General features: G+C 37.0%; 1 protein-coding gene across 1 annotated transcript in view; it reads right to left on the bottom strand.

Moving 5' to 3' along the window:
• Positions 1-26,363, bottom strand: part of PDE11A (phosphodiesterase 11A) — a 131,408-nt gene that overhangs the window by 58,896 nt on the left and 46,149 nt on the right. Inside the window, 7 exon segments of the mRNA XM_040561928.1 lie at positions 1,317-1,409; positions 1,774-1,841; positions 3,340-3,415; positions 4,692-4,827; positions 9,554-9,618; positions 11,929-12,069; positions 14,773-14,862. Coding sequence (XP_040417862.1) covers positions 1,317-1,409; positions 1,774-1,841; positions 3,340-3,415; positions 4,692-4,827; positions 9,554-9,618; positions 11,929-12,069; positions 14,773-14,862 — 669 coding nt within the window.

The following is a 26,363-nucleotide window of genomic DNA, read 5'->3' as shown; positions in this document are numbered from 1 at the left end:
ATTCCCAATACATAGACAAATATCTTCAACCCTAAAGGAAAGGAAAAATATTATGCTGTCTTCATAGAAATCCAGTTTGGTTTAATTTTTGATTTAATATAGAGAGAAATTTGTATGTCATCCAGACTAACACTGTTTTTAGTGGTTCTTATCACAATGGTGGGTACTGTGTAAATTCAACAGAGTTCTACAGTTACTGTGCACACATCAGGGATATCTAGATCATTTTCTTCTGTTATCAGATGTGGAATTTATAACAATACTAAGATCTTAGCAATGTTACCATTTCATTAAAAGAATGTTTTAAAAAAATATCAGTCTTGCATAATGCCTTTAAAAAGATTTTGAATTTAATTCAAACCATCCTCCATTATTGATTTAGCAGGGATAATGTAAATCTGCAAATCTATCCTCAAAGTTCAAAGCTTTGTTCTCACCAAGATTATTTTCAATATACTTATGCATAAAAACTTCAGAATATAATAGAGAACAGTACTTTATTGTTGAATTAGCTTATAAGACTTTAAATAGCCATCATTTTTTGAATTTTTAGAGTTTGTTTTACTGGGGTTGGTAGGTTTTGTTCTTTATGAATAGGGAAAAAAACACAAGGAAAGTAGCTCCTACAAAGATGGGGGGTAAAAAAAAAGAGAAACCTTTTTATCCATTTTGCTACTCTATATGCATTTTATATAGACAGGCAGTGTGCTGGAACGCCAGGTACCTTGCATTATGTATTTGCTTTGACCCACATCAGAGCTTACTGAGCTGCTAGAGATCCTGCTCTGACTTTATTCTAGCAAGCCATATCTGATAAGGGGTCAAGCAGGTGTTACTTTTGAAAAACCTATGATGATCAATTTTTTTCCCTGTTCACAGTACTATTCATTTACACTTTATGGCACTAGAAAAAAAAATGACAGCAGGCTATGTAAAATATCAAATTTAAGAAATTTTCAGTTACTGATGAACAGGAAAATAAATGTAACACCTAGACTCATTCCTACATCTACATCTGTAAGAAATTGGTTTGTTATCACTGTCCCCTCCTAACATTAACAAAAAAAAAAAATACAAAAAGCAGGGGTGTGAAATCAAATGTGAAAGATGGGTTCAAAATTACTTAGAGTTTTGCATGAGTTCCCCAGCTAAGTATACTCTGAGGAAATTCTGCTTCAGTATTACCATAAGAAACTGCTCTCACGTGCAGAGGTAGATATATAGAAAATTATGCTAACTACAAGAAATTCAGAAGCAGTAGCTTTCTTTACATGTGACACTTGTGAGCGAGAAGTTTCACTAAGATGTACACGTACGTCAAGAGCCACAGACTGTTTTGCCCAGGATTTCTTCACTTGGTCATACATAATTGTATTGTTGATGCCGAGGCCACAAAAAATAACAAAAGCCTGAAATGAGAGAAGGGGAGAGGGGAGAAAAAGAAATCAATTTACATTCTGTTATAATACAAACACAAAGATGAATACTTAACAACTGAAAAGGAAGTACACGGAAATATTAGCAATAATTATGTTTAGACAGGTTACCTTGAGAATGTATGCAAGTCACTGGCCTCAAAAAGATGAGAAAGATCAGATGCGAGAAATGTTTTGATTAGGATGCAACCTTATTGAGAGCTTCTGAGAACTAATGGTAAACCGCAAATACAGACAACTTATTCCCACCTCCCTAAAGTAGGCTGAAGTAGCACTACCCAGAAATACCAAATTCTGCTGAAGAATTGTTACTGCTACAAAACAGAACACCTCTTACCTCAAACAGTCGCTGGTCAGCATCATCAAAGGGTTTCCCATCAAGCCTGTTCAGCACTTGAGCTACCCCTTTAGAAAGTGTAAATATGAATTACAATCTTTATTCATTAATTCATAAGACAGAATATTCTATTCATTACTAACATTTTTTCTAACACATTTTTTTCAAACAGAAAAGCAAAATTGAAAATATTTATTACGAAAAACATTAAGCATTGATACAAAACATTTCACATTGATATGTGAAAGTCTGACTTTTGTTACCAGGGCTCAGTTTATTATTTTCAACTGTTACTCTTTGCCCTGTAAGTATAATACTGGAGATCTAAACAAAGTGACTGATGCCTTTCACAAAAGGTTAAAGATCTCTTTGAGAAAGCACTTAAGGACTTGGCAAACAGAATCAGGTAACTTGTCCTAGCAATTTGAAGTTACTTACATAATTTGCCAGAGTAGTATCTTCATTCCTAAATATTAGCTAATTTGGCATCACCTGGGTATATAAGTCTTTTTTAAAAAATTATTTCTTCATGACTGGTCCATGAATTTATTGAATAATGAAAAAAATGACATTCCTTAAACCACTTGAAAAAGTGTTCAAAGCTCTTGGCTCTAGCTGAACTAATACTGAGTTATACTGCAACAAACCATTTCTGTTTCATTTAGCTACAGTATGCCCTTAAAAAAACACTAAAAGCTATCAGCAATAGAGGGTTGAGTTTTTCTTCTACTTCTTTAAGGTAATATGCACTTCACAACAAGCCATATTTTTAAAAGGATTTTTTCCCAGGTCACCTCTGCTGATTAAGTTCAAAGATCCTGATCCTGCATGGCACTGAGCACCTTCAGCAAAGCACTACCAATTTCAGCTCTCACCAACAGCCACAACACACAGGTCTTGCTCTTGCAGATTTAAATTGCTATAGTTTTGACTTGAATTCTTCTGTGGAAAGTTACAGAGGAAACCTGGCACTTATTTATAAATGGTGCTCCTTTTTGGGGGCAAAAGCCAGTAATAATACAGGGTCAATGCAGGTGCATCATAGCTGAGAAGCTGAGAAGCATCCTATCAAACAGGCAATAAAACCTTGTCATGTCCTGATCCAGCCCACACCACCGCCACAGGCAACCCTGACAGCTGCCACAGTCTCTCCAGTAAGTTGGCCCTGACCATGTATTTTATCATTAAAGAGGGAAATGACCACCTTGCTGGACTGAAGAAACAGTTGCCTGAGTTGTACACAAAAAAAGGCAGACTGTCAAAAAGTATCAAAACTTATGGAACATTTTTTCACTAATAGTGTTAGCATTTTAATTTTCATCTAATTTTGTATTCAAGTTTCAATACAATATATAACTTAACAATAACGCAGTGGGAAAGCTGAAAAAGTCCATACAGTATCCAAGTCAAAACATCCCTTCTTGGATACTTAGCATGCATCCTAGGTACCGTAACTTCTTAACAATATTCAGCTGGGAAAAAGAAGAAAAAGGAACACAGAATTAAAAAGACAGAATTAAATTCACATTAGCACAAAAATTGGGGAAGCTCTTCAGAAGGCCTTACCGATTATTTGGTGGTTGCTATTCCATATAGGAACACACAGAACAGACCTTATGTGAAAGCCAGAAATCTGGTCAGCCTAAAACGTAGAAATGAGAGCTTCCATTATGCTCCTCCTTTACTACACTTGACTTTCTGTAGAAATAATTCATTGCAATAACTGAGTTTAAGAATAAAATTTTCACATGAATCCACTAACAGAAAAAAATTGCTGCCCTTTTTATTAAGTTATTATATTCTGTTTACAAATTGGGTAGCACTTCTAACTTTGAATGGACTAACTGTGAAACAGATACGAGATGGGTGAATTATTCAGGACATAACATATTAAAAGTACAACCGCAAACATATCAAGAATTGATGTGCTTTATTTCAGCATAACTCTCTGGCAAGAGATTAACCCCAGGCATTAATTGTACTTTTTGAAATTCTGAATAAATTAGCATCAACACATTTTTCCCATATATTTTTACAGCTATCCCCTTTTATTTCTCTTGTTTTGACAAATTCTGCTGGTGTGAGAGCTATTACCCATAATGACATATGCAATAAAACTGGAACCAAGGAAACTCTTGCATGAAACGCTTCCAAGCACGCTTATTGTAGTAGTGGCAAGCTTGCTGACCAAGACTGCCCACTGATTAATGAGCTGCCCAACTGCTGGTGAAGTGTCCCAGAGTAATACTGCTTCGCTGGACAGAATGCAGTGATGACTGTCCTTCCCTATGCCTCTAACATTTACTTAGGGGCATGCATACACACATTTTTATCTGCATCTGTATCTTCCAAACTGTGACTGGAATGAACACGTTAGGATACACGTGGAGCATTTATTAGGAGTGAAAAGCATCTTGTGAAAAGAACAAGTTCATCGTGCGTATTTGTTTTGTGCAAATTATGAAATTAAAAGGGCAGTTGTCTAAGTTAGATCACAAACAACATTTATCTCTTTAGATACTGGTTCTGTTCACACTATGTATAGTTTCAGTCACCCCAACAGCTAACAATGACGATATTGCTGACACCAAACAACAACAGAAGAATTTTCAGCAATAAAAAATCAGTTTGCCTCAATCTCAAAGCACTTTGGCAGTGGAAAGCATTGCTTAAATTAAAAAAAAAAATCACAAGCAGACTAATAACTGCCTATATTCATACACTAATTCTATGACCTGTTTTTACTGTATAAAGCCATGTCAACACCAGCAGACCAGAAGGAGGACATACAGCAAGGAAAAATAATTCAAAAACAATATGCACACTTTATAGCCACTTGGATATAACTATAAAACTTTACTATATTAGTAGCAATGCCAAAAATACGAAGTATATTTACATTTCCAAAACTCTCTTACTTCAGCATCAAAGCGCGGATCCTGATAAGCGTCGCTGATATTCACTGGGAGACCCGTGGAAGCTACAAGTTCAGCAATGCTATTATTTATTAGCCAGTCAGAGTAAGATGATGATTTCTCCACACTGTCTTTGAAACTATCAAAAGGCATAGGAAGAGAAGAAAATAATAGTCAACATTGCTTGAAAGTTGAGAATGTCTTACAAGCATATTCATAGGAACAGCAGAATTGTTCACAGTTATTAATGGTTACTGAGCATTATCTATGAAACAATAACTTGGTATCTATTTGAACAGTACACCAAAAAATTCTCTCCTTTGCACAATTCTTTCTACTGAAAATAGCATTGACCTCTTATGTAAAATAAATACATTTAATAATAAAATGCATTGACATATGAATCAAGAGAAGGATTATGTTCCACATTTCTGCTCATCAAAAGAAAACAGTTCTCAAGTTTTCTGTAGAGCTAGCTGAAAACAAAATTTCATATTTTAATTTTTCAAATTAGGCTAATAACTTGCGTTATTTAAAATCCATACTTCCAATGATTTTTTTTTTTTGTCATCTGAAATGTCTTGTTTATTTTTTATTTGATCCAGAGTGCTGGATCAGAGTGGCTGAGGAAGAGATCATTAAATAAGTCTTGAAATCAATAAAGCAAGTGTGTTACAGTAGGTGGATTCTGGTGGATATACGAGCTATGAATGTCAGTAAACAAGCATAAGACACCAGAATTATGGGCTTGACACACCAGACTCCACCACAGCTTATGCTTAAGGTCTCTGTAGACACAGTTTTCAAGTCCTCATCCAATCCACAGGAAAATTCTCATTGACTTACTGTAAACAGGTTTTTGACATTGGCAAGGGGTACCTATTTGTGTGTAAATAAATAAATGCATATTATCTTAGCTTTGAGAAGAAAACTGATGAATTTTCATCACCTGAGAAACATTACTTAAAAAAAAAAAGTGACACTGAGCAGCTATGGAAAAGACTGCAATGGCTTGAAACCTCAAAATAATGGATAGGGATGAAGGATGCACAGTAAAATGCGTGGAAGACTCAATCAAAGTGAAAGGATTGATTTTTGTTGGCCGCATTAATTTTCTGGAGACTAATTCAACTAAGTCATTTATTTGAAAGAAAATTCAATAGTCCTAAAAGGCTATAAATAAAGATAATAATAATGATTTACACAAAGAAATTTAAGTGTATCAGCTTTCAATTGGGATAAGGATTTTGAGTGACTGTAATAAATGTTACACTTTGACAGGAACCTTTACTGAAGTAAAATGTTTTTGAGCTAAGTAATAAAATTTATTTGTATAATTTAAGATTTATTTCAGGGCATCAATATACTTGAGAGGAAGGAAAAATCTTTAAAGATAAAAATCTAATTTCAAACGTGTAGCTCCCAATTCATACCTTAAAAATCTGGATGATATTATCATTATAATGTAAGACAGTTTAAATGAGGACTGGATTATGAGTGTCACGCATTTTAAGTGGCAAATAAATTCAAGTAAAAGAACCAAGATATATTTCAGGAAGAAGTTTTAAAAGCATGTTCTACTATGTTTCCCCCAGTCCTAGCAAGTACTTTACAACTGCTCTCTGGAGAGAGACACTCAACTTTCACCAGGAGGAAATATCAATGCTTAATTCTGATGCAAATCACAGACAGCTGGCTCCCTCTCCATCCTCAGCAACTCCGAACAATCAAAAGCTCCTCTAAAAATTAGAGGCAACAATTTTCTCTATACTGTGGAAAGCCACAAGTGAGTGCTGCTGGACTGATGCAGGCAGCTGCACACCACTGCCCCCATGTCTTGCCCACACACAAGCAGCAGCACCATGTGCCAGACAGGAAAGAAAACCCAGATAGAGCACCAAGCGGTGCTGCAGGCTCCCTTCACGCAGGTGCATCCTCATGGACTTTCCCCAAAGCGATATTCCCTGATAGGGATGACAGAACATACATGGGACAGCAGGGAGGTTGTACTGCCAGAGTCATGAGTATCTTCAATCCTCTCTAATGTGACACGAACCCTTTCAACTCCTAGACTAAGACAGCAAAAAGATGTCTTAAACAGCACAAAAACACTGCAAGGAATCAGGCAATACGCAAGTGAGTGTCATCCCCAGGGATGGTGACAGTGAAACAGCAGTAGCAGGGATTTCAGAACTTTCTTTGTACCTGTCCAACTGGGAGGGAGCACAAATATTTTCCTTAGCAAGCAGCCCACCCACTGGCTCACGCAGCTCACCTTCCCTCAATCTCTGATACTTAGGTTGCAGAATAGTAATCTCAGCTACATCAGCTGCTAAAATGACTTCTGTGCAGGAAAGATATAGCTCACAGCATCTTCTCACTGGTACATCCAAACTGAACCCTCAAGGCTTCTACAAGTCATGTAGCTTTTTTTTTCCAAAGAGAAAAAACTAAGAGATATGGCAAAACTGTTCTTCAAGAACAATGTGATTGACAAAAAGGAGAGCATCTTACGAATAAGAATTGAACTCAATCCTGGTGTGTGTTGGCATCTGCTGAACTGAACAGAATAATGCAAGTGTGTCCTTGCAAGGTATTTCTTTACAACCAACAGTAAATAAAATAAGATGCGAGTATTCATTACAATATTCAAGGACTAAACAGGTGAGCTGTTATTAGGCATAGATAAGAAAGGCAAAAGAAAAGCTAATTTCTTCTAAAACCAAACAAGAAAACGTGTTAGCACATAAAAAGATACATTGTCCTTGGACCTTCTCTCTCCTTCAGATAAAGTTTATAACTAGAATGATTCTCAGCCTATAATCTTTGGATTTCCACTAAAATTTCAAAGAAATTGTATTTATCTTCACTAGAGTAGTGATGAAGAAAGTCACCTTGCCATTTTTGCCTACATAAAATATCTCATGATGTTACCATCAGTTAGGGATGTAGAATGTGGAATGGAAAGGGCAAAACTCATTAGAAGAAATGCTCAAATGTCAAGGGCTCCTGGCATTGTTCTGTATCCTAAATAACCTTTATTTTACCACTATAGTGCCAACAACTCAAGCTGTGCCTGTGCTAGATCCAAATGTGACATCATATCTGTCAGTCTAAACTTGATCTTTGTAAAACCAACTTCACTCTCCACTAGATGGAAAATGAAAGAAAACCAGTAAGCGTTTACATTAAGATGCATAGAAATATACCTTTATAAGTCTTATTACACTGACTACTGGGTTGTTTATTCACGTGCCTCAGACCAAAGTTAAAATAATCTTTACTTGACTACATGCAGAGCAGGCTACTACAAATTGCTTTTTGGTAACATGCTAGCATAACTATGGTAACAAGAAATGAGCCGGCTTGGTTATCTTGACACCACTCTACGTTGTGTTGACTAATCTGGCTACTGATCAAGTTTGAGAAAAACAAGAACAACCACATCCCTTGATTCACACCCCTGTCCCTTAACAAAAGGAATTTATTTTCACCCTTTTAATTGACCAAGGAAAGAACAATTGCTACTCTGAAGCTTTTTGTCAAAAGGAGTAGCTTATGATTCTCAGACTATTTATTCATATTTAAACCTTAAAGTTATGTTTTTAATCACTTACTTTTCTTTCCCATTTTATCTCACCAATCCATCGCCCTTCAGTGGTGGATAGGGCATGGAAGAGATCTAGTTTCTACCACTGTCTTTCTTTGTGGACCCATACTCTGCCATCAGCTTGTACTGACAATATACTAAAATAAAAACAATAAAATAAAGCTACTATTTTTGTAATGCTAAGATCAATCCAAGAAAAGCGTTAATAATTAGGAACTGTCACAATTTGGAGCCCTTGGCTAAGGTGAACGTGCATGTTGTAAGTGGTAACTTCTTACCATACTGGAGGTAAAGAAGTAAAGCACTAAAAGCAGAATAAATCCATAAATACATTTTGAATGTTGTTTGAAGGGCTTACATACAGCAAAGCACAAAGTAATCTTCAAGCCTGCTAAGTTATGGAAAGCAGGATGGACAGAAGTTAGGATTACACCATTATGGCAATCATTCTGCATGGGAAATAAGTATTCAGAATCAGTATGATTTTTCTGCATACATATTTTTCTACATACTTTTTTTTTTTCCATGATATAATCCCTGAGTTTGAGCCCTAAAAGAGAGGAGAAACTTTCTCACAATAACCCTGAATCTTCATCCACTCCTTTGGTAGGAACTTTTAAGTGAACTTTTGTTACTGGTTTTCATTATCTTGTAGGAATTAATACAATAACCCCACAGAAATATCGATTACTTCTTACAGTTAGCTTTTTGTCAATGTTTAAATACAGATCCTGCTAAGCAAAACATACACTTATTTTGTCTGGGGTTCCACACCAGATTCAGTAACAGGAACACAATTTCTAGCAAATTCATGTTCTCTGTGGTTTTTAGGTTTTCCAACTTGACAAGAACAGAAATCAAATCTTACTGGAAGTCTTTCAATGCAACTCTAAGGAGGCATTTTGTAAGAGATCAACAAACAATTTTAAAACAATTTTGTAATTTTTACTTCAGTATTAACCATTCAAAATGACATTTGTGTGTTCTCCACAAGTTCATCAATAAAAAGGCATTAGTTATTTCCTGGTTTCTCCTCTGAGATACTGATATAATTTTAGTATGTATATAGCAATATTGACACAAGCAATTTTCCATTTGAAGTGTACAGGAGTCTTGTCCTGGTAAAGACAGTAAACTCACATTCTTCAATCAAATCTACCCAAAGTTCCATAGTAAAATAAAACTAAGATAAAGCAAATTTAAAACTATGTGAAAAATGAAGCAATCCATTACCATATAAGAAATGAGCACTAACCTGTTTTCAGTATCAGCACTGCATTTTGGAGATAACAACTCAAAGGATTTTGTAAATTTCACCACCTGTCACATAAAAAAGGAACTTAAAATTGTTATTAAAATTATAGATATATCAAGTAAACATTAATGGAAAGTTCCTATATTTAAATAATATTTTTATCCAGTGATCGTAAGACAAAAATTAACTCTATGTTCCCACAGTGGAGAATTCATGTTCAAACACACTATGCATTGTTCATAAACAAACAAAACTAAATGAAATAGTTTGATATTCCTTCATTAAGTTATTTTCTGCAACAGTATGCTCCCCCTCAAAAAACTTTGGAACATGAATTACAGAGCTTTACCCAAACTTCATTGGTTTTTATATATAGGAAAATAAACAGATTTTTTTTTTCCAGTACTAATTGTAACCTATTTTCCTTGAACATATGTGCCAACAGCACACAAATGAAACATTTTAAGAGTAGCTGATTTGACACAGATAATATTTTTGGATGCTAATGAATATCCACCTTCTACTTCAGTTCTGTATTGTAAAAGTCTTTCATGTGATATATGAAAGATGGTATTTTAGACATGGCTTTGCATTCAGTTACTCCATAAAGACCCACTTTGATATATATATATATATATATATATATATATATTAACTGCCCCAAAACAGGCAGAATCAGGAAGATCATTGTTTTGCCACTTGTAAAAATGCTCAATTGTGCAGCAAGATGCTATTCTGCTATTCTATTCCAACTTAACCTAAGAGTTATGATTATTTAGAAAAAGAAAGCGATTGACCTTTTTTAGGCTTATCTGAATACCTTGTCTGTCCACATTTCAGGATTTGCTCCAGAGGAATAAGAACTCATTGTGTGTGGTTTGGAAAAAAAACCTCCATGTTCAAAGGTAGAAATAGTACTAAGAGCAGAAAAAAATTGAAATGCCACCCACAGCCTGCTTGCTACAAACACAGTGTACTGCTCTATGAAAAATAAAATTCATATTATACTTGCAAAAATAGGAATGTAGTACAACTATATTTTGTAATTATAAAATCTGGGGGGGGTCTAGAATGAGAAAAACTGGAAACATTAAAATTCTGTAACAGAATATATACATGAAATACAAAGCTCGATCTTGCTTTTATGAATGCTAGTGTAATTTAGGGATACTCCATTGAAAGTATTTAATTTCTATTAGTTTAAATGAAATGAGAATCGTATCTTTCCTCCAGGAAATCAAATGTTGTCTGCTATACATATAGTCTTGTGATTTTCTGGTAATCATTTACACTTGTCATAGCCTTGCAGCAAATCAATTACAGAGTCAGTGAATCCAAAGATACTTGGATAGAAAAAATGTTATTACAAACATTTTAATCTGTCAACTACTTCTCAAATCAACAGAAAGGAGGATAGATTGTGCTGAATAGCCACAAAACACGGAATGGAGCTACCAATGTAAAGGTAGCCACTTATTTTACTACTGATTACAATAATCATAACAATGTTAAGCATTCTTAAAAGATCTCATACCCTGCGAATAGCAGTGTGTACAGTGTCCCAGCAAAAGTCCTTGTAAAAGTGATGCATGAAATCCAATTCTTGATATATACTTTCATATAGTTTACCTCCATCTGTTCAACTTAAGAGCTGTACAACAAAATAATTATTCCCTGATCAAGTGGAAAGAGCACTTGAAAAAAAAAACCAAACAAACAAACCAAGAATACTTCAATAATGCTGAAAGTCATGTTTTCACTTCATCTGCTCAATGTAAAAAGCTTCCTTCTATCACAAGAACAAGTATGGTTCTAAAACTGTTTGGAAGCACCACCTATTTAATGAGGCTTTAGCCTGAAAACATCAAGGCGATAAATTCCAGGTAAATGTAAATGAATCTACAGACAAGGCTTTTCTTTCCTTCTACTACAAAAAATAAAATAAAAATAAAAGAGAACAAATTAGGTCACTTTTTTTTTTTTTTTTTTAAGCAGACCAAAGAAGTGCCTTGCTTCTCAGTTAAGCTGTCCTAGCTGCTCTGCAGTACAGACAAATTCCATGACACAGAAAACTGCAAATCATAGGTTATCTGCTGGATCACACCACAGTTGGATCCACCAACAACTTACAGGCAATCCATTAAATTCCTTTAGTTAACTTGAAAGAAATATAAATGTACTTTTCAGTTTCCCTTCAAAAAGTGGTATTAGATAAAGATTCAACCTGTATCTAATTTACATTTAAGAATTATATGCTGGAATAATTCTTGCTGACCAACACTTACATACGGTATGAAACAACTTCTCCCCATTAAAAAAAAGCTGCTACACTACTCATATATTAGCCCTTCTGCAGGATGTGCAGACATACTTACTGGTGATTCAATATCTTCTAGAAGTAATACGGAGCACCTTTCACACTTCAGTAGGGTTTGGGCCCGATGCATAATTTTCTTGACAATTTTCTCTAAGTCAGTCTGTTCTTCGAAGAGGTCATTCACTACTTCCAGCAAAGCCTATATATAAGCATAGAAACCTTTTGTTTTGGTTGCAGAATAAATAAATACATGGAGCATCGCAAGGAGTCAATCTCTGGGCTTGATTTTGATGAGTGACACAATGAAACCTTCACATAAAGTTATTAATGATCATTTCAACAGAATCAATGTGTGTGGGGTGGTGGTGGTGGGTGTATCTGAAGAGAGAAACAAGTATTCATTTTTAAGCTCAACGCCGGGCACAGTACCACTCATAGCAAACAATGGGAATCTTTCAAACCATTCCATTTTGATCCAAAAATGAAACAATGGCTGTAATGCAACTCTCCAAGTATGCAGTATAGATTGAGTTACTTGATTTGCTATATTGAATTTGCTGGTGCATTTATACTTGTTTTATTCATTTATTTCCCATTCTGCATGTTCAAAGTAGGAGAGAAAAGATGACATCAAGACTTCTATATTCCAGTAACACTCTGATCCCAAATTTACCACTAACAACTTTGTCTGTAAAATACGATGATTTAAAATGAAGAGCTTCTCATTTCATTACCTATAAAAATAATAGGCTATGTTCTTTCTTATTATGAGACCAAAGTAAGTTTTCATAGTTTTGTCTGGGATAGAGTTAATTTTCTTTGTAGAGGCTCACACAATGCTGTGTTTTGGACTTTTGATGAAAATATTGGTGACAAAACACCAATGTTTTTACTTGTTATAGAGCAGTGTTTACACAGAGCCAAGGACTGCTTCTCTTGCTGCCCTGCCAGAGAGGAGGCTGGGGGTACATAAGAATTTGGGAGGGGATATGGCCAGGACAGCTGATTCAGGCTGGCCAGAGATTCCATACCACATGGTGACATGCTCAACAATAAAAGCTGGGGCAAAGAAGGAAGGGGGCATGGATGGGGGGGGAGACATGTTCAGAGTGATGGTGTTCATCTTCCCAAGCAAATGTTACATGTGATGAGTCCTGCTTCCCTGGATGTGGATGCTGATGGGAAGTGGTGAATGAATTCCTTGTTTTGCTTTGCTTAGATACGTGTGTCTTTTGCTTTACCTAGCAAATTGTCTTCATCTCAGCCCCAAGAGTTCTTCCACTTTTACCTTTCCAGTTCTCTCCTTCATCCCACCTGGGGAGAGAGAGCAAGCGGCTATGTGGTACTTAGCCGCCTGCCAGAGCTAAATCACAACTAAAGTCCAAAACTTTTTCTTTTGTTCTGATTTAGGGCATTGAAACTAATGGACACCCATATAGGTAAGCATAACAATGTTAGTGGGCTTAGCTCACCCAAGTGCAGTGGTCATCAAAATGCTGATCACAGTCACTGGAAATTGCCACCACCAGTGTGCAGGTTGATGGAGGGGGGAGAAAAGTATAGACCTGTCTATCATGTTTTACTCAACTATTTTCAGCCATGGACTAGCCAAAGCTGAAGACCAACAACAAGTCAAAAACACAAGTACAGGCTACCGTGTACTTGTCAAATGGCAACAAATACTTGTTATGCCTCCCATAGCTAAAGCAACAAGAAACAAAAATTCACATCTCTAATCCAATTTCCTAATGTGTCCACCCACCAGAATTTACCACTTTCTTATGAAGAATGAGAACATACATAATATTTTTCTGCTGAATGCCTCCCTTAGAAGAATAAACGCCAATTCCTCAAAAGTCTGTCATTGTTCCCTGCAGGCTGGGAATCTGTAGCTAATTTTAAGTTTTTAAGTAATCAAAAAAATATTTTGTTTGAACATCAAACAAAGAAAAAAAGAAAAAAACACTTTGGCAGACAGGCTTTTTTTCCTGTTTGTTCCACGTCTCCACCCCAAAATATAGTAATCTGTAGTCAGACCCAGACAGAAGGCAAGCTCAAATACTTAATGACCCTTAAATCTATACACTATTAGAAAGGGTTAATTTTGGTTTTCAGAGTAGTGGAAAGTACTAAAATCGTGGATATGAAAATGTTAGCACTTGATATAAGGACCCACCCGACTATAGTTTCCCCAGATTTGTGAAGCAAGAGTAGTTCAACACCACAGATGGTATTTCTACTGAAGCTTTGATGAGGTATGATCCACAATCACAAAAGTATTATCTGTCATTGAAGGAAAGGTGATTTGAAAGAAATTCAACAATTAGGAAAAAACCTACAAATGACCATTTCGTTTCTTAAAAAATAAAGACCTCTCCAAGAAGCAACTGGCATGTGAGCTCAATATTATTTTCACTTCTTTGGAGCCTCCTGCCCCAACTCATGCATGGCATCAGCAATGAGTAATGTAACATATCTATGCAGACACGCTGTCAAAATCTTTCACGTAGAGGTCTTTTTGCTTGCTTACTTTTATAAGGATACATCCACATTATTTGCACATGAATTGAATATTACAAATCCAGCATACCAAAAGGTTTGATATTTCTGGAGTTTTACAAGAGTTTGACTTGCTGCCAGTGTAACTTTCTACCGCACTGTCTGTGTCACCAGCACAATTGTCTCAGTGCTACAAAACAAGAAACTGACACCAGGAAACAATAGCCGCCAACAAGAGTGTTTCCCTCCCACGTTCTCTGCTTGCTGCCTCAGTAAAGTTCACTATCTGTTAGAAATGCATTTTTTTTGAAGTAAAACATAGTCAAAACTGTTTAGCAAACACATATACGTAACTGGAATCTGAAGGAACAAAAGAAGGTCCAATACACGTTTTGTTACTCACCCTGCTTCTGTCGTACTCCTTCCTTGAAGCTGCAAACAGCTGGGCATTGGATATGGCAATCCCACAGAATGGGAGATACATCTGCATTACCTAGAATCAGAAGAAATTCCCAGTCATTAAAAACAACTGCAATTAGACATGTTATTAGCAAAGAGACCTAAACTTAGGTTGCATTTCCCAGGAAGGTCTTGGCCCGCTCACTCTTCAGCAGAACACTAAACAAAAAGCAAAATCATCATAGACAAGGAACAGAAAACAGGTGGAACAAAGACCAATTGGAAGTAAAGAATGAATGTATTTCGTTTCATAGGTCCCAACAGTGAGTTTCCTCTATGACTTGTCTGGAAAATTGCAGATTCTCAAGTCTAGCAATTGTCTGCTGAAGACTATATTAAAATACTGTAGGCACTGCAGCTTTCCCAGCAAAAGTATTCTTTATTTTTTCTGGACTGCTTTTGTTCTAAGATCTAAAGTAAGTAAAAACTGAAAACAGCAAGCTTGAGTCACATTCCTGCTGATTTCTAGAGGGGACAGATTTTGCAGAATACCAGCACTGTGGAACATAACACATCCATCCAAAACTCTTAGTCAGAAAGCTGATTGTCTTCTCAGTGAGGGGGAAAAAGGGGGTGGGGAAAGGGTTACAGATATGCTTGAGAAAATACAAGGGAAGAGAAAGGATAGGGAAGTTAAATTGAAATGAATGAAAAGAATTACAAGACTTAGACCTGCAAGAACCTTCGTATTTAAACCTTTAAGGGGAGCAAGCTGGGGCTTAATACATCACCATCCATTAAGAAAGAGAGACTACACAAGAAGGACTGGGAAAATATTTTGAGGCACAAGCTGACCATACTTTAGGCTGGTTCTGTTTGACATGAGTAAACCATTCTGGTCAAATATTTGAATAGCTGTAAGACTTGCACTTTCACAAGGATGACAGTGGAACACAGTCCAATAATAACATTTTTAAGCCACATACTGATAACAAGTCTGTAACACACTGTCATTGCAAAGCAGTTCCAAACTTGGGTCTGAGATATTAAGTAGATTTTATAGGTGCTGAATGGTCTCAACATTTGTGAAGCCAGCGGGAATTGGAGTATTCTGTGTTTTACAGAGTCAGATCCTCTGTGTACCTGAAGCGATACAGAAGTTCACCAGATGGTTAGTAGAATATATGAGAAGGTTGATAGAGAGAGCTTCAGTCCACCTTGATGTCTTTGGACAAAATAGATGATAGTATGAGCACTGAAATAAACTTCACCAACAAGGGAAGGGACCCTTATTCAGAAGGGTTACTCGGCTTTGCTCCATTGGATCTATTCTGAAAGATACCTCTACTTGCAAAACACCTAGGCATGACTGAGGAGGGACCAGGGCACAAGTCAGGCTGGCAGGAAGCATCACTGCAGGGAGTGACATAAAAGTCATGCGGACTTCCCATCCTGAACTGAGTGAAAATTGAAAATAGAGCGTATAGCCTGAAAATAGTTCCAGTGAGGTGCACTGAAGCATATCACTGTGATCTTTAAACTAACTATATGTAATCATTTCTGTAGCACCATCATTAATTTCACATTGTAGGTGTATGACATTCTCCTTTTTGGTAATAAAGTGTGATTTCTAAGTGAAAGAGCATTTCCAATTAAAAAAAAAAATAAAGTAATGCTACAGCAACTAACCATTCTTCTCCCCAGTCTTTGTCAACTGGGAGATCTACTGCAAGCAATCCTCTCCTGTGAGAAATTCTGGCATAGAGAAACTGGCATTTGTCTTTGAAACTCCATTTCATTAGAAAATTACTGCTAACCCAGGGAAGTGGGCTATTAAGACTATATGAGGAAAAAATTAAGAGTTGTAATCTCTCAGAAGAATCAGAACACTCCGCAGCAATTGCTGTTCTACTTAATCTTCCTTAAACGCTCCATAGGCTACAGAACTAGTTCATTTGTGTTGGGGTAAAGATGAGTCCTCTAAGAGGATCTTCAGATCCTCTGAATTTTGCACCTTTGCAGCTGCCATTCTGTCAGAGTAACCACAGACGTTATGAATCCACACAAACACACCTATACTGCGAGTTTGCAAACACTTTACTTTAGTCCGCTTCCACCATGGTTCCCTCTAAAGGAAAGTGAGGCACTTCAGACTTGACAAGCCCTTATCATCGTGCAACAGTAGTAATTAAGCTGGTCAACTATCACACAGACCTGCAGGAAAGAGCATGAGAAATGAAAAGCAAGGACTGAAATACAATCCCTGAGGGGTTCATCATTCTTTCTGGTAAGAACTTCTGAGAGAATTTTGCATATTTACGTGTAGATTTTACTTCCAAAATGAAGCAAAAACCTATCTGTATTTCCTTGTAATAATACTAAATGCCACAGCCAAGTAAGATGTATGTAGAGCAGAAAAATTTGAGAAAAATCTGATATTGGAGTAATTATATATATCATAGTGAGACTATATACAATTTTTACTTAATAAAAATAAGTAAATACTAGTATTCATTGGTCCCACTCTGCAACCTATTTTCCCAAATATGATGTGACACCATGGCAATGGAAAGCAGTTTATGAACCTTCAGCCATCACAGAAGCAGCTAGCAAGAACATCTATTTAGCAAGAAGAAAATACAGTTTTGCAATACTGAAAAACACCACTCTCCAGAATACAAATTCCAATTTCTATACAGAAAGCAACATCCATAAAACACTGGTTCATGAAATGACAAGAGTCTAGAAAAAGCTGACTTACGTCATTTTTTCCCACCACTCAAACTAATTGTGTAAGGTTTAGCACAACTAAAACAGACATCAAGCACCAAGCTGTTTAATATAATCAGTAGAAAAAAATTAATAAATGTCAACAAGTATTAAGAAAAAAATATATAAAATCAACCATCAGTTAGAGAGGAACCATCCTGTAGTAAGCTGTAATAAGACGTAAATCAATTATCACCGTTTACAAAAGAGCAAGTGTAAGAGCAAAAGCCTACTGTCTTTCCTCTTCTGTACCTTCTGAGCCATAAGGACAACTGCTGCATAAAACAGTCTTTGGCAAGTTGTAATATAGTACCAAATAAAGAATAGACATTTCTAATGGTATCTGAATTTTAAATAAGATTTTTTTCATCAAAAATTACAGAATGGAGTAGAAGGCAGTTATCACATTTTGACTTCAAATTACAAAATTAAGTCTGCAGTGCCTGAGACTGCTTTCTGGTTTATTTTGTCATGTTTTAAGAGAAAGAAAGTCTTTACAAGCACCTCCAACCTACTGATGTTACAGCTGTTGACACTCCAACAAATATGAAGTAACAATACTCAGCTCATTTCTGACCAAACCACACATTATAATGAGCTGGTATTGTTGTGCAGATTCCCTTCAAGGATTTTTCCTCTGAGGGGAACACAAAGAAAGAGTTGAGGAAATAGCATATAACACTATAAACTGGAGACGACTCTTTAAGTTACAGGAATGTAATTACAGATCCTTTGGTGCTCCAATACATTGCAATACAGAATCTTAATGCACTGCAATTCTATTTCCATTCCTGCTGATCATTACTATTGCTTCTTAAATAAAAGCATTTTACTTATAGTAAGCATAAAAGCACAGTCCATATTTTAATGTCTTAAATCTCCAGCACAGATATGGTTTGGTAATATATTATTGATTTTTGGTAATAGCAAATAAATTAGGCAGAAGCCTAAATTTTAGAAAAAGGACAGATTATGGCTGGTCATAGATACACTGTTACTCAGTGCGTCACAGGAGCAGACCCAGATAACACATGCTTATTTTGATTTGTTTCAGTGAGATGATCTTTTCAAGAAAGAGCTGTTTTCTTCTCCATCTGCTGTTCTTCCCGCTGCACTAGACAGGTCAGGCCGGCTTGCCTCTACCAGCCAAGGTCTGTACAGGTTCTACCAAATTGTTATATTACACGGTGAAGCCTACGTGATGCTGGAACTTAAGGGATCACTGGCACCCAGTTCAAAGCTGGAGTACACTGCATGTTTTCATTACACCAATGCACAATGTGTGTGTGAAATTCATGGAAAAACAGCTGACATACCCTTCCAAAAGGCATAAAATTATCTTCCCTTGCCTAAAGGAGATTTTTAAAAATATTTTTGAAGGAAAACAGAGTGTTCCTGAAAGGAAGTTTCCTTCCATATCTAATTTGAACTAATGACAGGAAAAAAAGCCTGCAGATTTATTAAACAAAGCAAATTGCTAAGAAAGAGAATAGGCAGAATATGAAAACATCAAAAATATAGCTTTACTAGATATACTTTGTTCATTTATTTTGGCAAATAAGATTAGTTGCAATGATTCATCACAGTACCTTGCGGCATATTAACAAGCAAATCAGTAAATTTGTAATAGTATATTTTATTAAAATAATGTTCAGTCTGAATAATAAGCTAATCTAATGAACCTACTAAGATGCTGGAAGGGACAACCATTTATTCTGGTGCCAGCTATGAGGCATTCAGATAATTGCAGGTTAACAAGATTATATTGTGAATTACTTGAGCATACAGGGTCCAGGTAACCTGACACATTTCTCATACCTAACAGTCCAACAAGTGCAGCATCCTCAGGTAGCAACTACAGGCACCTCAAATTCAGAATGGCGTACAAAAGCTAAAAAGCTGTATTCACCTACAAAGTATTCAATATTTTATCAGGGGAGGAAACCCTCTATGGAAAAAAGGTGAAGCGATAGGGACCAATTCAATATTTCATCCTCTTCATTTCTGAATTTTATTTTGTTATGGAATTATTTTATATTAGGAGTACTAAAATACATATACCAAAGGAATGAACAGGATAAGTACTAGAAGCTGCAATATGCAATCACTTAATTTTCAGCTGAGGTCTGAAGATGATGCATCTTCTCTGCAAAACTAAAGCAGTGAGATCAAATGGCTGTCCTGACCACTGTTACTTTTTCCTTCCTGCAGAAGGATAGATTCCCATTGCTTTATCATCTCCACACATCTCCAAAATTTTCCAACTGTTATAAGCAAAGGTAGACCTTTAAATCTGCAGATAAGCACTGAAGCTGTAGCTTTATATTTGAAAGTACTAAACATTCCCAAATTCCACTGTATTAACTGCTAGGAAACGAAAGCTGCAAATAAACCTGCCCTTGTTTCATTGTTTTGTATGGCATCAGTTCTGAAGTCCAGATGAAGCACAGCAGTCCTTCAAAATTTCAGAGGGCAGCCTTCCCTATGGTTCCTCTGCTCATAAGCACAATTTTATAGACCAACAGTTCTATACCTGGCTGCAGTGTTGGGACACCTATACTAGAGCATCCCAGTGTCTTGGGATATAGCACTCACTTGCCTTTTCGTAGATACTGGGACATAGTCGGAACATGGGTTATAAGAGATGCCTAACAATGTTCCTTCTAACTGCTAAAAAAGAAGAGTTTCTCTAGTGATCTGGGCTTGAGTCTCATAGTAATTTATACATGCTATAAACCTTTTTATCAAGAGAAACAGGCAGTACCAGACCTCTGATCAAGCTCTTTCTGACAATGCCTGGCCACAGGTGACACCAACTTCCCCCTCATCATACAGCCTGGGGACAATGGTGCTTCACTGAACCTGCAAACACTTTTCTTTCTGCTGCCAATGAAAACCCCACTGCTGGCTCCTACTTTCAAAGTTCAAAAAAAGCCTATTTTCTAGAATTGGGTGTCTCATGGAAAATAGCTTACGTTTTGCAATTTTCACCTCACAAAAGGTATATAAGGACTTTAATTTTCTAACCTCAGTATTGTTTCCCCCTCTCAAATAATACAAGCTCCACATCAACCACAAAGCAGTATGAAATTATTTTTCTTACCCTATATAGGGATGCAGTTTTTCATATCTGCAGATCTCCATGTGTTTTGCCTTCTTTTTTTTTTTTAAACGATAACTAATGGTATAGACAATAAAGCTAGCTGCACGCATGCAGACCTGCAATGCAGAAAGTTACTCGCTAATCGTGAAAAAGAGCCAGTGCTGCAATGGCAGCACACTGCAGAGGTAAAATGCTAGCTTCATGCTGCTGGCTGGAAAGAAGCCCTGAATTCAGCTTCAGCTAAGTGCAGTGACATTTACCCTGCCTCCCCCACATGCAGTTTTGCCCACACTAAGCATTCTCCAAGAGCACTCAGTACCACAACTATTTGATGGATATAGGCTAACTCATGGCTTCCAACATGCTCCAAGCATCCCCTTGCCTGTGGTCACAAAAGACAACAGTTTGGATGTCTGATGGATAAGATGCCTCTCAGGAAGGCTGGGGTGCCCAATCTGGCACAAACTTCAGGATATACTACTCTCAGCAAACACTTGTCTGGTTCAAGTGTTGTCTTTAGGGGCCGCAGCAGTCACTTCTTTTTATACAGTTTGCTTGGTAAGTCTGTCAGGGAAGCAAGGTAGTACAGGCTTCCTAGAAAGAGAAAAAAATATCTTCGTAAGGTAAATATTTTTACAATAGCTTAAAGTTATGTTTAATGAACATACTTAAAAACAAGTCAGAGAAACCAGCTGCCCCTTGAAACACTTCCTGAGGTGTTAAAAATAAGTTCAGCAAGTGAAATATTTTAAATAATTCAGAAAATGAGAAACCAAAATAAATTGCAAAAACATTAAGCACAAGCACTCATCCAAACTCCATTGCCTTCTGCCAGCTGTCCACACCTCTGATAAAATCTGATCATCACCTAGATTTGCAGTTCCCAGAAATGTTTTCCAAAGTTATTTTTCCATTCCAAGCATGGACAGAACCATTGCTTGGTAGAGACATCCCATGAATTATGGGGCATACAAACTCAACCCAGCTCATAAGCTCGTGCTCACATCAGTGAACCTACAGAGGCTCCTGGACCAATTCTCTATTGCCCTGGGCTTATTTATTTATTTATTAAAATTGCCTGTGGTTATTTACATGGTGCCATAAAAATGCCCTAATATTCACAAACAGATGACTCTGTCTCTGTCCTATAAAGCTGGCTAACTGTGGAAGCTTTTGATTGCTGTAAACAGCCTGAAAAGGAGCACAGGAGCATTTCTTCAGCCCTGACTCTGGGCTTGGCTGCCTCATAAAATTACTGGCACGCATTCAAATGAGATAACTGCGTCACCAGACGGATTACAATACACGTCGCCTGCAGGAACAGACTTATTGCAGCTTTACAAACCTGACTCCTATGTAGGTCATTGTCCTCACAAGCCATGGTGCTTGGAAAGTGTTGCGCACAGGACCGAGGGGCAGGAGGGGGCATAAGCACAGCGTGGACAGGTTCAGCCTCAGCCCCTGTCCCTTTCCAGCCTTTCTGGAGGCCCTACAGCACAAACCCCATCTCCTCTCTCTCCCCCTATGCACCTCAGATGTTTAAAGTGAGGAAATAAGCGAACACATCTAATTTGATTTACAGTAAGACTGTTTATACAGTCAGAACTACACACATCTACTAATCCTATTTCATTTTTCTGGCAGATATTTGGAGGTTTCTTGCCCCAGTCATTTTGCAGCTAAACATTATTCATACCTGCCACCACCAGCAAGAGATGAAGCTCAAAAAATCTAAACAAGCCACACTGAGTTATTCTGTCATACACACAAAAACATTGATGGGGTCTAATTAAATCTATTTTTGGTAATATATAAGACACTTAAATTTAACATTGCATTGAGTTTAGCATTTGGTATAAAGTGGAAAGGACAATAAGTTGTAGGGCAAATTTCCACTGAGTACCTTATTTCAAATACTGTTTTAATCCAGATAAATCTGAAACATGACAGCATTTCTTCTAGACTAGAACTTCCCCCCACCCTCCCCTCCAAATTTAAACATGTGTAAAATGGCTACTAATCTAGGATCAAATCTCTTGGTCTCATACGTGCAGAGATCCTTCTATCTGCATTGGAAGCTTTTCCCTGTTTGACTCACACGCTGTAAGTGATGCCCAATAATAAGTCCTGTCCCAGCAAACACTTCAGGTTACCACTCAGTTATTTAACATGTGAAATCAATCTGGATTTGCAGCAGGAAAAGCAGGGACAAGGGAAGGAGAAGAGTTGGACAAGGAAGAATATTGGTTCCATTAAAATGAGATATGAAGGATTAAAATGAAACGTGAAGGAAGTGAGGAAGAGTAGGGGTGGCAAAGAAAAAAGCATTGCCACAAGGAGCATCAGTCACAGCATAAGCACCTTTAAGCCTCATGCCTGGCATGCAGCACTTAGTCCTGGGGGTTCAGCAAAGCACTTCAAGCTTGGAAGCAAGGAAAAAAGTCACCCTGCAAGCAGCCCAAATGAGAACTGTGAAGCTAACCTAATACGATCAAACCAGTAAGCTGGTATGCTTCTGTATTATGGGCAAGTTGAAAGCCACGGAGATGCCTCATTGCGAGGGCTTCAGAGTCTCCACCAAGTCTGGATGGTGGAGGTATGCACCATGTCTGTGTGATGACACACAGTTCAGTTACAATCAACACAACCATTGTTTCTTTGTCAGGTCTAGTGTTTCCATCTATTGGTTTTGAAAGCTGGCAGGGCACTGTCCTTTGTGGCAAGACCTGACAGAAAAATGCTAGGCAGCTTTTATTAGTTCATCTGAAATAACATGAATGAGCAGCATCGTGAGACAGAAAAGTGTCCTCAGAACCACAGCTCCTACTTACCAATTAACTTCCTGTCCTTCAAAGATGACCGTTGTTCAGTCTTTGACGCAGTCAAATTATATCATCACCTTAATAAAAGTCAAGTTGACAGGGTTCACAGAGGACATTTTACCTGCATAATGTTTTCCAAAGAGAAAAAAGGGGCTGTTACTGCCTGTCTGTTATCTCCTGTTGGAAGATAAGCCACTAGAGACTAGTCCCCAGGCACAGGAGCCCGCAGCCATTGTGCAAGAGCACTGGCAGGCAGTCCTGCAGTGCCTTAAATCTCAGTATATCGAAGCACTTTGGCAGACCGGGGGTGAAGTTTTACAGCAGCAATATCACGTCGTAATTTTCTTATGGAGACAGGAAAACTGAGCCAAAGAAAGATGAAATGATTTATCTGAGGGAAGGAAGAAGGTCACAAAGAAAGACTGTCAAAATTAGGGAAAAGCTCCTGGTTCCCACCACACCTGAATTGCTGTACCCAGCCTGCCCAAAGACACTTATAAAAGTTTCATAACTGCTGTTGCATGAGACTAAGATATTGGTATTAGTTCTGCAGCATAAGAGCAGAAAAAATGATACTATTACTGATAAAACAGAGCTGTAGATCAGAACTTTAGATCTATATAGAAGGATTAACAAACACCATTTTAAAGTTGATTTTTCCGTTAACACAATTGCAAATTTCTGTTTTACCTCGCCAGATTGCATCATACATCCGTGGTGTTACTGTTATGGGTACTACCTGTAATAGCTTATCATGATAACTAAATTGTACTGAAAACAAAAATAAATTCCACATGCACCCTTTGAGAAAGTTAGCCACACAATTCTACTTACAATTCAGTTACCAACTCCCAACTCTTGTCAAAAATGAGAACAAGATATATTCATATACTTCTTGCTGCAATCTTAAAGTATGAGAGTATACAGGCAAAGCAAAAAAACGCTTCTACTAATTGTTGCATCTTACTGAATAAAGATGTCTTCTTTCACTTTTCTTACAAATTAAGTTGTCTTTTAAGCTAGAGTGCAGGCATGTGTTACTGTGAGTTGTGAGTGAAACAATCCTGCTGTTGCATACTGTGTGCAGTTTAAAAAAGAATTTAGCTCATCTGTATATAACAGTCCTCATCGAGATCACAGTGGTATTACTATGTTTCTATTCAGGTTCTTCTTTCATATACTTTTTCATATTGGATTTGTTTAAAGGTAGAGAGGCTGTTTCTGGAGGAGCTTACTGCAGAGCCCTGATCCTGTGCCATGCTGAGGTCCTCCAGCAAGGCAGGTGTTCTTGCTAAGAGCACATTCTCCTGGCTTAAACCCCAATGGGAATACAAAAGCCTGAGTCTAATGCACAAACCAACCAGATTTCTTAGGTTAAATTTTAGCAGGTAGGAATAAGTTTAGCTTCTCTGTTCTCCCAGAAGAAAATCTGAAGCAAGTTTTCTTATGCAAGCAAGATAGAGTCTGGGTGATAGCTTAAAAGACAGCCAGAGACTCGTGACAACAACTACATCTCTGTCTATATTCCCTTATGTTACTCCATGTCAAAGCATTTTTAGTATTTCATAGGCTACAGAAACCTTATGCCCAAATGGATAAAGCCTTTGATGGAATAGAAATAGTCCACAAAGGACAACATATGGCGTAATGGGCTATTTCTTATATCACACTATTTTATGCCTCTTTTCCCACTTTGATGCTCCTGTGCTTATTTACCTTATTGACCATTTCTTTCATAATACACAGAAGCATCACTACTACCACCGAAATACAGCATATTTTTGACACAGATTCTTATGTTATTTTGTTGAGTTTCTCCTGCCAGCTCTTCATATATTTATCCAGAGAAAGCTGTTTCTGTTCTCCTTTCATTTCTGTAAGGAATACAATGCATTTCCAGTATATAGCTTTTTTTTTTTTAAATGTAATGTTTCTGCATTTTGTCATAAAGTATATTTTTTTATAGTAGCAAAATTGACTATTTCAAATCCAACTATACCAATTAGATAATCTGAATTAGTTTCTATTACAGCTTTTTCAGACCCAATTAAGAATTTCTGTAATGCTTATAACATGTATTCTAATTTCTACCTTTCATATGAGTGTTCACTTGCCACGTGAAGTGAGGGAAATAAACCCTACAAACCTTTAATTTTAAAAGCACAAACCCCCCACCATTGAGCTTGTGTATGAAAAGAGAAGTATATATCAATAATAGCATTTTCAGAACAGTTTCTATCCGAAGTGACAGAGAACTTGCTGGAGGGAAACATATCTATAAAATCTAGACAGCGTCATTCTTAGTGGTCTAAGGTTAGTAACTATCCAATTAGGGACAGATGAAAACTGATGCAGTACCAATACAATGGAGCAATTTCTTAAACCACAAGACTAAAAAAAGCACACAAAAACGCAGTTTCAGATGAAGGGAACTTCTGAAAGACCATCACAAAGTACAGAAATATTCTTTAACTGTTTTCTTAATGCATCTACTTGAAGAAAGTGTTGAGCAATTATATTCTATCCTCTCTCATTTTCCTCACTATGAGCACAGTTTAATTAAAGGAACAACAGAAGAAAAGGATATGAACCAAATACTGCCCTCGTCTACATCAGTGTGAGCTTTCAGTAATACCTCTGACACTTTAATTTGGATTTACATGGTTGTAATTTATAGAACTTTGTCTTCTTTAAAGGTGTGGAAAGGTGGTTGATGCCTCAAGGACATTTTCATCAGCTCTGGTTGTACCAATTTCACAGAAGACAGTTTGACATTAAAATATATTTTACCCTTTCCAGACAGATGCCAGTCAGAAGAAGCTGAGCATAAACATTTACAAAATTTCTGTGAAGCCATGTAATCTGCAAGACAGCCTGACTGGTTTGACATTTCCTGCTTTC

This window comes from Cygnus olor, chromosome 6 (genome assembly GCF_009769625.2).
Source record: "Cygnus olor isolate bCygOlo1 chromosome 6, bCygOlo1.pri.v2, whole genome shotgun sequence".
NCBI classification, from domain to species: domain Eukaryota; kingdom Metazoa; phylum Chordata; class Aves; order Anseriformes; family Anatidae; genus Cygnus; species Cygnus olor.
The sequence above is the reverse complement of the archived record's forward strand: the minus strand, read 5'-3'. Positions and strand labels throughout refer to the sequence as shown.